Source organism: Aythya ferina, assembly GCF_964211825.1.
Source record: "Aythya ferina genome assembly, chromosome: 6".
In the NCBI taxonomy this organism is placed as follows: domain Eukaryota; kingdom Metazoa; phylum Chordata; class Aves; order Anseriformes; family Anatidae; genus Aythya; species Aythya ferina.
The window spans coordinates 16,253,877-16,266,075 of NC_140303.1; the positions used below are offsets into that span (position 1 = coordinate 16,253,877).

The 12,199-nt window shown below is 35.2% G+C and overlaps 1 protein-coding gene across 13 annotated transcripts in view; it reads right to left on the reverse strand.

Moving 5' to 3' along the window:
• Positions 1 to 12,199, reverse strand: part of ABI2 (abl interactor 2) — a 59,378-nt gene that overhangs the window by 19,572 nt on the left and 27,607 nt on the right. For 5 of the 13 annotated variants that reach the window (XM_084524582.1, XM_084524578.1, XM_084524576.1 and 2 more), the window contains exons 3-4: positions 8,238 to 8,414; positions 4,463 to 4,480 (exon numbers count right to left, since the gene is read on the reverse strand). The exons of 4 other annotated variants lie outside the window; for them this stretch is intronic. In XM_084524582.1, coding sequence (XP_084380708.1) covers positions 4,463 to 4,480; positions 8,238 to 8,414 — 195 coding nt within the window. The remainder of the gene's footprint in view (positions 1 to 4,462; positions 4,481 to 8,237; positions 8,415 to 12,199) is intronic. 4 more of the 13 variants (XM_084524571.1, XM_084524579.1, XM_084524577.1 and 1 more) reach the window with 1 other exon arrangement.

Here is a 12,199-nt window from a genome sequence, read left to right on the forward strand (position 1 = left end):
AAATAACCTTTGTTAAACAAGAAAGTTCAGTCACAAAGAAGCTGTTCAGAAAGACTAGTCTGAAAGATGGGGAAGTGCACTGACAGAATGCTTAGTTTCAGGCTCTTTGAAATAACTTTTTAACACCGAAACTGAAATGTTGAAAGAACAAGTAAAGTTTACCAGGACTGTCTTCAAATCTGACAGGACTTTAAGACTAACTAGTGCAAGTTAAACAATTCTGTCTGAATAACTTCCCCTTTTACTTTTATTCCAACAGTTCTAATCAAAGCAGACAGACCTGTAGAAATAATATTATGCAAGACACTAAAAGGGTTACAGGTTGTCTTGAGGAAAGAAAATGAAAATAAAATTTAAAGCTATACTAGTTGTAACTTCAGTTGATACAAACATTGCAAAATTTCCAACTTCCTTCTCCTTTTGTCAAGGAAAAAAGAAAAAGGAAAAAAAGGGAAAAGGGAAGCTATTAACACTCCCCCAACCCTTGCAAAACTTTATTCTGTTGCCTACTGCTTTTCCTGTTTTGGACATAGAGTTGGAAAGAGTTTCCATACCCAAATCCTCATCCATATACAATCCTCTTACAAACTTTTACAATCCAAAGCAATCACTAGAACTCAAGGTTACATTTGGGTTTGTCACCAATTTGAAAAAATCAGTTTTCTCATTAAGCTGGAATTTCTGAGTAAGCTGGACCTTGCTAGAAATTGCCCTGTTTCTGATGACATTTCTCCTTAGCTGCAGGACTCCACAGATTGGTGGTTAGTTTGCAGCACAGAAATTTCAAATTCTTTTTAGGAAACTGTATGGTAAAATAGAGCCTGCAACAACAAAACAAACAAAACAAAAAAAAAATACAAAGAAGTACTTCTGTCCTTGCTTGCTACTGTCAAAACAGCTAACGATTGTGCTAAAAAATAAATAAATAAAAAATTAAGAGAGACAAAAACAATTTGGACACAAAGCTCAGAGGAAGAAGAAAAAAAAAAAGAAACAAACAGCTGAGTGTTCTACAAGAAAGAAGACAACCCAGTAAACCCAGAAAAGCACTGTACATGGTCCACACAGAATTAATGGAGAGATTTTTCCAACTTTTTTGCTTCTTTCCCCTGAAGCAAAAAAAAAAAAAGCAGAAAACATCACCCACTGAAATTACATGGTGGGGGTGGGTTCTAAATAGTTCTAGAGAGAAGACAGACACTCCCAGATAAGCATTTCTTTGACTGGATACCTTATAGAGGCTTTTTGTACATTAAGTAGCATGCAACAGGGCTACAAAATAAAAGGTCCAAAGATCAGACCTATAACTCTGGCAGTGCTGGAGCTGGAATATGAAGCTTTGCTGCGGAAGGAATTGCATAAACAACCTAAACCAAGCAGATCTTGGGTAAGTAACACATCCTAGAGGATGCTCTGGGATCCACCTCCACAGTAACAGCAGTAAACTGAACTTTAAAGAAATAGAAGGCTTGAAGTTATCACTACATATTATTGTGTTTAAGAGAGGCACTGTTCCCTGAAGTGCAGAAATACATAGTTGGTCAGATACAGTTGGTCACCAGACCCTCTAAACATACTTGCACAAATGCTGTTTTTTACACAGCTTTAAGGCACTGAACAGTTTATTTACACAGCTTTAAGGCCTTAACAGCAGCAAAGATTTAAACCTACAACATTTTTACTTTTCAGTGTAACACCTCATTGTCAGTTTCATTACCAAGTTAAACTTTTTCCCCAAAAAGCCTCAATAGCATATATTCTACACAATCAAACCTCACAAAGAACTACTTTCTAAAGCTAAAGTAATGTTTTAAGGGCTGTTCTATTGTCAAATCTGATTTTCTAGACCTTTCAGGTCAGCAAACAATTTTGCAAATCTATTAAGAAAGAGCATCCCAGCAGTAATGTTGCATGGATGACATTCAGAAACATCAATCAGCTATCCAGCCTTCTTGAATGATTTTGTATCTGACGCCAGCAAAAACAACCCAATGCTGAATGAAAACTAACTTCCCACGCCTTGCTTCATCTTGTTAAAGCTACAGAGAGGCTGACAGATTTTTTGCCTGTCATCTGCTACCTCAGAGTAAACTCCTTTTCAGGCTGTGCTCAGCCACTTGAATAGTTACTTTGCAAGTCTAATTAAACCATATTTTCACCAGTTGATTAACTGTTTGATATAGAAGTGAAATGTCTAAATTTCACTGTCTTGTCCAATAACCGTAAGTAAAAGCTTCAGCAAGCAAGTTTACCTGTTTTTACCACACTCACCTATGTAAAATAATTGGAGAACCAAGTCCAGCAAATAGAAAAAGGCTTAAACAATGTAATTTTCAATTGATTTGCTGACAGGAGGTGGTACAGATACTCCTCTGACTTGCAGCTGGAATTTTCTTCACAATTTGTTTAAAATTTAAGTTTAAGCTACCTACACACAAGTACAGTTAGTCCCATCAGTCAGTTTAATTTTATAACTGCTCACCAAGCTACGGTTTCTTTGCAGCCATGAAAAATAAATACAGGCTAAGAACTTCATATATAACCTCTCAAGTGAAGTAAAATTAGTATTCACATGAAACTATGTTGTGGTTTTTTTTTTTTTACTTTTCTTTCAGATTGATGCACTGTGACTATGGTGAGACTTCTTACGTCCACTAAGAGGGAGGCTGTACAGTTTTTGCCTTTTTTTTTTTTTTAATCTTATTTTTTTAAACCCTCATGTTTTTGGCAATCACAAGTTGATTGACATATTTTATTTTCCAAATCAAACCAGGTTCACTCCAGTTAAAAATGGAGATGTATTTTAACTGCTGTTATAACAAATAATGTTATTTTTCATTCCAAACCTATAAACTGAAAAATAATTTTCTCTGAAAAGCTGAAGAGACTCTTTTCACCACTGCAGATGATGCAGATATGGCAGTTAAATAAAATATAAAAATTGTGCAATTACAGATTATGCATGTTTAGGATAGTCATTAGGATGGTTCATAACTCTAACTGCAGAGAGCAACAAAGAAAACTGACAGATTGCCAATTCCTTTTTTCAAATCACTGTGAAAAGCACCACTTAGCATGGACTGTGTGCAGAATAAGGGGTATTCAGCATTACAACTATGCACTTCATAGGGCTATGCAGAAACAGGGAGATTAACTTTTTAATTCTCAAACATAACCAATTTAAACACTATGTGACTAGAAATACTGTACCTTAGGCACTCACGTAAAAGTAAATTTAAAATGACGTGCAAGAAATCTCCATTTATTTAACAATTTTCATTGCGATCAGATATGCTACGTACACTTAAATACCTTATTAAAATTACCAGCTGGCCAATTCAACAGGGACATTGTTAGGATATCTCCAGCAGTAGCTATTTAAAAGCCAATCTTTTCAGGAATGTGCAGGATTTTATTTTAGCTTTTCCCAGTTGTGGAAAATACTTAAAAAGAACTCCACATCCACTTGGAACTTCGTTTAATTAATATTGTCATATAAAATATCAGTATTCTACATTCTAAAATACAGTTCCCTCTTTGAAACCATGGCTGCTACTGAAAAAACTTCATTTCCCCCTTCCCCAAATAACCAAATCAGTTGCACTTCAGGAAGACGATGATACCAAAACACTAAATAAAGGTACAACCTATTTATTTTTTAAGGTACTATGAATTCCAATGTAATATCATGTAACTTCGTTAATTTCTTGTCCAATTGATTTTATGCTTTTTGTTGTAACATCTGCAGCCACTAACACTAATAACGATTTAATTTCTCTAAGATTTATGAGAATTTGCCATACTTCAGTCTGATTTTTTGATGCATTACTCATTTAATATTCTACTACATAAACCACTTTGCTTGCTATTTATGGGAAATTAAGGATTTTACACAACTACCAAATTTGAAAAAAAATACATATATGAGTGTCTCTCAGTATTTAAATACTGCTAGCAGCTTCTGGACAACAATAAGGATACTGCAACTTTAAAAAATAATGTTCAGATTTGAATTTTTTACATACCTTTGGAGCTCCTTATTGGAGCAATCTTACACTGAAACATTAATCCCAATCAAATCATAATTCACACCGTATATAGGATAAAAAGAATATTACACAGGGGGAGGCTCCTATTCAGCTGCTAAGTATTCACATATCTTTTCATCTAGGCATGGTAAGCGCAACATTCCTCCCTTGTAAATGACCTGGTAGATACGCTTAAGTTAGTCAATATTTTGCCAGAAAGCTTTTAAAATGAATTGTGTTAGTTTCCTTACATAAATAAATCAATTTCTATCGTCAAACATTTATCCACAATGAAGTCTTTCAACAGAATATCTGATACACAGGAAGGAGAGCAGGTGTTGTGTTAAACAATCTATAACATTCACATAACCATCTCCCCGTGTGTAATAGTCTCAGAAGAATAAGAATGGAAATCCAGCCCTGGGGTTTCTTACCTTAAATCTAAGCAACCACTTAATGCATAAATGGAGCAAATAAAAGAGGTAAGGAAAAAAAGCATTGAAAGGTTAGTTGGAACTTCAGGATATGAAGAGAAAGGAAAAAGAAAGAAAAAAGTTAAGCATTCAGCATTAACAAAATAATGTATCAGTAGATCATAAAAAGAGTGGCTAAAGCAGAATGTGTCATGAGTAAAAGATTTTCAGGCTGAAAGTTTCAACACACATTGATCACAAAGGATTTAGATTTAACACCTGAAAATTAATGCTCAAATGTTTGTACTCAGTTTACTGAAGTTCTTACAGTGCTAACAAAAAGTCACCAATTTTCAGAATGGAATATAAGATCTAGTTGGATTAACTTCAGAGACTAATTTTTGGAGCTGTCAAAGAACAGACTTATCAATACCCTGAGCTCATTTAAATTCTGTTAATTGTGTTTGCATATTTACAATTAGGTGAACAAAATCCTCTAGAATATTAAGCTAACACATGCTCTTTCCTAGACAATGCTGTTAGTTAATTCTTAACCTGGTGCGATGAGAAACCTCTTGCACAAAGATCAAGAGTAAATTATTACGTCATGAACCTTTTTCTAAACTATATATTAAAACCTTAGCCAAGAATGAAGTATTTTAAAGCTTAAGTGCTAGCTGTCTGGCATGAAGTCACATGACATCTTACTGGCTCAATAGCATATATATAGCATATGTATTTTCTTTCCCTATAATAAAAAAAAGTAGTCCTTCCATTTGAGTATTTTTGATCTGTTTTCAGCTCAGCTGATCTAAACACATTACATTTCTTAGACTTCTTGTAACACTGAAGATTATGTATGGCAGAATCTCAACAGCAGAGCATCCAGAGTGACTACTCTGGTCCATCCACACAGCTCATAATGAGACCCTAACATATTAAAGAAAACATAATCCAATTTACTAGAAAACATCCTGTCTTCAAGTTCAGTTCCATGGAGATATTAACCAAAATGGTCTCTGCTTCACACAGTTACACAGCAAAGCCAGGTGCCCCTGTACTGGCCAGAAAGTGGCCAACTGCATTAAAGGGTCCATCAGTGGGAGACATTTCCCTCAGCAGTACTGCCTGATAATTACAGTACCTTAATGCAACTACACACTACTTCGAATGGATCAAACTCTCCCCTCCCCTCCCCTCCCCCCGCATTCTCCTGACCAGAGAACCTTTTGGAAGGAAAAGTAGATTGGAAGACTTTGTAACCCATGAATATTTAAAGAACAAAAAAAAAGAGCAAATCTCTTTCAGATAAGTTCTTGGGATTTTTGCAGCATTGTGACTTCAGGGAATGCAGATGAGGAGGGAGTTCAAGAATAATAGTGGCATTTACACTCACTCTCCCCTGTTATGAAGCCATACTGTAAAGCACCTTTTCCCATGGCCATAGCAGGTTAAACTATTTACCTCAACATGGCATACTGGATTTCATGGCCAAGAATGTTCTGTGCTTCCCCTATATTGCTCTCTGTACAGTTCATCAGGGATTTCTCAGGGATTGCAATGAACGCTTGCTACTTTATCTCTTTGATTGCCCTGACAATAAACAATGCTGTGTCCCAGTACTAGAGGGAAAGCCCTACAGCCAAAAAAGAAGATGGAGAACTAAGAATGCAGACAGATACTGTGATACTAACTGGAACTTCAATGCTATTTATCCAATAACTCTTGCTGAGTACTGATCTGAAGGGAAAAATGCCACAGCTCAAGCAATAAACAGCTATAGATAGACAAATTTAAAGTTCCTATTTCTTTTATTTTTTTTCTCTTTGTCCTCCAGATAGAGATTTAAAAAATTATTCTGTATTTACTTGATCAGAATGAATACAACAGGTTGTCAAACACAACTAACCACTTTCTCCCCATCAGCAAGAGAGTGGTTCTTTCCTATGCACTGAACGCTGGATTAACCCGATTAACTGATCCAAAGATAAATTCCATAGATTAAAGATAGCATGATTAAAGACAAGTGCTCCTTCTTGTTTCACTAAGTATACAATGCTTCTTAATTTTCCAGATTAATATAGCACATTATAAATATCATTTGGATGCTATTTCAAGCATATCACAAGCATAACAAATGGATGCAAACACACATTTGAGTCATCAGCCATGTGATGAATTATGTCCTTTCAGTAGAACATAATTCACTGCACCACAGTGGGTATGATTCTGCTACACTGAGGTAACTGGGATAACAATTGTAATGGTTTAGAGCCAGTGCTAAATAACATGTTGTAGAACGATTAAAAACTATTCTTTTATGAGTTCTAAAACAATCTCATTAAAACAAAAGTGCTCATTAAAATATTAGCAATGGTAATCCTACAGGTTAATATGCTCCGTCCATACCCAGAAGGAGTTCTGCTGACGTGCATAAGTTCAAATTTTGAATTGGCAGTAGATTTTAACATATAAATTATAACAATTTCCTGGCCAAAACAGTAGCTATTAATGATGGTGTACCTGTGTGCGTTCTTTTGTTGTTGCTGCTGTTGTTCCCTCCAACTTAAAGAGTGGTTTTGAAATCTGATTTAAGGCTACAAATTAAGGCTGACTCTTTTGGTAAAAAATGGGGAAAATAGACTTTCTGTTAACTAACAGGATGTGAAGAAGACTCAAATATAATTGCTCTGAAGAGATACCTAAACAGGACTATTAAGAATTTGAAGAGTGGCCAAACAACCTGTTGTCATTACGACTATCCAAGTAGATAGTTCAAATTGAATATCATTGATGACTCAATGCATTTAGGTGTCAAGCAAAAGAAATTCTGGTGTATTTTGACTGGAAGAAGCATCTTACCTTACTGCTACTTAGCAGGTTTACTGATCTGTTAGTTTGTCATGTAAAAATGACAATGCTTTGTATTATTTACCTTTCTTCTCCTGGAACTTTAACACTGTCAGTGTTCTCATTTCCATATTTGTTTTCCTGGCAGCACAAGTTAACAGTGAGCTCACACCTGCTAAGACTATGTTTACATTCAGGACATGTTTTAAAAAATAAATAAATAAAAACTAATCTCACACATGACATTGCTGCCGTTGTGTGCACTTATCTACCACTTGCATACAACAGCCAGAAGTTGTGTCTCCTCCTGATATTTGCCCTGAAATCCCTCCTTTTTTCCTACTTTTAAAAGGGAGGAACAGCTGGCTTTGAACTTGGCAGCAATATTCTCATTCTTAAACTCTGTATGGCACAGAAATTGCAGAGAGTAATGTTATATCCTGTAATGTGCTTTAGCAAAGCACATTACAGGATATAACAGACTGACAGAAATTAAAGAGGACAAAGAATCTTATGCAAACCCTTTTTTCAGGTGAGCTCCAAACTAAACCAAGTGCAATTAAAGCTGGAACATACTTTGTGTTGCTAATTCAGAGAGAAATTTGACAGTTGGTCATTAGCTTTTCATTACTCAGGTATATCCTAACAACTAACTTGACAAGTAATTGCAGCATCACACAAGGTGTTTAGAAGCATTTTAAAAGCTGAGATCCACAGTCCCAAATATCCTCAGAAATAAGATTCAGTGAGCTTGCAAGATTCAGAAACATGGGGGAAAGGACAAGGGAAAGAGCAACTGCAATCTGGGCAGAACTCCTCTTACATGTATAGACATACTGGCCAGGGAAGGAGAAACTGGTATATTATCATGAAAAGCATCAGATTATTTTGAAAATATACAAAGACAATGTATTTGCAGTTTGGCTGTTTTAACAACATCACCTACCTTCACTCCATGTCCAATATCATCTAGAATTGTATAATCAATAGGTTTCCTGATGTAGCGAACTGGTCGCTCCAGGTTAGCTGGTGCAATGATTTTGTGAGTTCTTGAGGTGTTTTTGTTTGTAGTCAAGATACCAATTTCTCTTCTAGCAACTTTCTCTTTGTGAATGTCCACCGTCTACAAAAGACGCAGTGTATTTACTAACAGTGGTATGCATTTGAATACAGAGTCAGCAGAAAAGAAAACACTGAATCAGTTCCAATGTTTTGAAAATCTCTGTATACTGTGCTGAACATATTACTATATATACTTGCTTACATCATCTTTGTCAAATTTATTGTTGAACTTGTCACCTCTAAACCCACGCTGATAATCACAGGTTCTTTGGGTTTTCTACTACTTTCATTCTTTACAATTCAGCAAAATACCTTCTTTCCATTCTTAGTTCCTGTTACTGACACTCATTTATATGATTCTTTTATTCTTTCTAATTCTACAACTGCTCTCTAAACTGGTCTTTGAAATAGTCTCCAACTAGATGAAGCAGAGGGGTATTTTCCCAAAGTTTAACTTTTACAACCTGAAAAACAAACCATAAGGTGGTTTTCTCACAGTGTAAAACAGTTTGCTAAAATAGGACTGGTAGCTATACAACAGAATAAAATTTCACTCAGACAAATTGGACCAGGTATTTCAGTCACTACAAATTGCTCATCACAAAGTAACAATTCAATTTTAGAAGGTGCTCAGTACTAATTTAGCTATCCACTATGAAGCCAGTGGTTAAGCCCAGTGCCTTTACTTGGAATGGGTAAAGCCAGCATGGAAAAGCCATTCCTCCACATAATACAATGAGTACCACAGGAGAATCTCTAGTGTAAGACAAAGCCCAACTGAAAATTCAGTGTCTGAAAACATGTACTTGAATCTTGTTTGGTAACAAGACTAGAAAAATTAAATTATTACAAAAAAAAAACCCTGCAGGAGAAAAACAAACAAACAAACAAAACACAACTCTTAAATCAAGGTGCATGACACTGCTTGCATCATTAAAAAATAATAATTCTTTGTTGACAAAACAACTTTCCTTACAAAAAATTTGCTGGTTGTGAACAAACATTTAAGCTATAGGTTAAAGGCAAAAAACACCCAGAATTGTCATCATTAGGATTTCTAATCATTCACAACATTTCTTGTCATCGCTTCAGTGACCATGAATGGTACCAGAAAGATTTTTCATCTTTTCATACTTAAGACAAAGGTTTTGTAGCAACAAGGAACAGGTACGAATAAGAACTCATTTACAAAACAAAGGTTTTTTAATTTTATTTTTCTCAGGGCAGGCACTGGGGCAGTAGGGTTGGTTACCCTTTTGTTTGTGCCACAGATAGCAAAACCAGTAAAAAAAGATCCTGTATATATGTATTACATTTAAAATATTTTTAAATATAAAAACAAACAAACAAAACATTTCCAAGAACCTGTTTCTTCACATTACTTCCAGAGAAGAATTTCAACAAATATCAGAGGCATTATATGCAAATTTAAATTACTACCTATCAAGATTACCCAGTAATTCCCAAAAACGTATTTTCAATATCTTACACCTTTGCTAAACTTAAGTACTCAATATATCTTCTAATATTTCCACCTCTAATACCACCTGCCCAGAACTGTAGATTCTACCAGAGCTGCATAGCTCTCTAAAACAAAGCCACAGAAAAAATAGAAAAAATATGTTGGCAACCCTATCCTTGGAAAGCTTGAGTTTGTTGAGTAACGATTTGAAACATAATAGGGGTAGTTAAAAAATCTGGGATATATTTTCCATCACCCTCACGAAAAGCCAGCCAAGTTTGTCCAATACCTTTGCAGAAATTCACAGTTCATGCAAGCTAAAAAGAAATATATTTCAATGACTTCTGGTTTAATAACTAATCTGCTCCCCATTCAATTTTACCTGAGATGACCACGTCTATATACAGCTCATACAGGTTGTGGAAGCACCAGTGCAAACAGCACATAAACATGTCCCAGTCCACTCTACCAAAAACGTATCATTCTGTGTCAGGGTAGGATTCAGTATTTTCTCTTGCATCACATTTTATAATCCCTACCAGACTTTTGTTTTATAGCATAGCGGAAGGAAAAGTGGAAGGAATTTGGAACAAGAAGCTGTCATACCAAAGAGACTGGCTACAGAATCCTCACCTCATCTGCTGGGGAGTTAGAAAGCACAAACATTTTTTTTATTTTTAATTTTTTTATATAACTGTATGTGACTGAAACAACTTGCTCTCATATTTAATATCACTGAAGAATTCAATCTCTGCTATCTCAAACTTTATCTGTGGTCTAGACATGACACTAGAAAACTGCGGAAACATTATACTGCCTATCTTATGTGCTTTGCCTCATAAGCCTCTGATCCTATTTGTTAAACAATCCCAGCTGCAACAGCATCTCAAGTGCTATACAATGTTTTGAATGCACTGCAACATCAGAATCTTAAGAATCTGAATCTGGACTTTCAAAACTGCTTTATGACTTTCACAGTACAACTTCAGTGCCTTGACTTCGATCTACAGATCAGAAAGAAATTAATTAGTCCAGTGTTGGTAAGATTATTTCCTCCTTTCTCTGCATTTGAAGTGCTTGACCTCTGTGAACTTAACCATGCACTTTCAGTATTTTCTTATGCAACTATCTACAAACATAAGATGAGTGAAGATATTTAATGCACATGCTATTGCCGTGATGGTATCTTGGCACAGTGGAAACTTGTTTCCATGAATGATGAGAGAGTTTTATTAATTATTAAAAGGAATTGTAAGCACATCCAGTTTCCTTAAGGGCTTCAGTGATCAGTGAGGCATGACTACAGTAACAAACAATAAAATGCATAAAATCTAATTAAATCCTGAAGCTCATCTAATGGGAATTCTCTTTCATGATGATTCAGAACATTTCCTTTATCTTCAACAGCTATGGAATAACTAAGTGTATTAAAACAGCACCCACTTCTGGTAAATACTCTCAAAATTGTATTGAAAAGCACTCTGTTGGAAGGTTTTTCCAAAACTTCATTTTCTTGATTAGTAGATTACTAGAGACAAAAGATCTTAAGATCTTTTATTTTATAAAATAGCAGAAAGGAACGTTGACTTATTTGATTAGTAGAAAAAGGAACAAAGATTAACCTGCTACTAAAGAAAATGAAAACATTTATCCTCAATGCACAGGTAATTATTGCCTCAAGAACTAGCATAAATCCCTTAAGTGAGACAGAAGAATGCCAACAGAATGTTTATTCCGTGATTTATAAACATCTATGGAGAAATGTCATTTTTAAATTACTGTCTTCAGAAAATCTCCAAGAAGACCACAAAAAAAGTATAATTAAGTTTTCGGGCATATAGCTGGACTAAAAGAATACTGAGCTCGTAAAGTCTAGCATGAACAGCAGAGGGGATACACTCTGCTCTTCTAGAACTTACGCTATTCTCCAATAAGAAATGTAAGGCTCCTGACAGTACTGTTATGCACCTTTTTCCCCTACTGCTTCACCTCCTTTGGCAAAAGCTTTTAGGTGACAGTTTGTGAGAAGTTAGGCTCTTTAGTACCATTGTTAAATACACCTTCCAAGATGCCTACAGTAAGGTAAAGCCTGGCTTAAAGAGAAACACGTATAAAACACTTCATTGTTTCTATTAGAAATTTTCTGGCCATTTTGAATCATCAAGTTTCCATATCGAGTTAAAAAACAAACAAACAAACAAAAAAAAACGCTTCAATGCTTTTAAAGATTAAGGCATAAAAAATATTAAACTATGTCTGGGATTCCAAAATTAACATTGTTCTCCACATCAAAATCACTGAACCCAGAGAGTTTTGAAAGACATTCTACCTGTAAGTGAAATTTCTCAGAATATTAAGTTAGCACTTTGAAAGTCCAATCTACA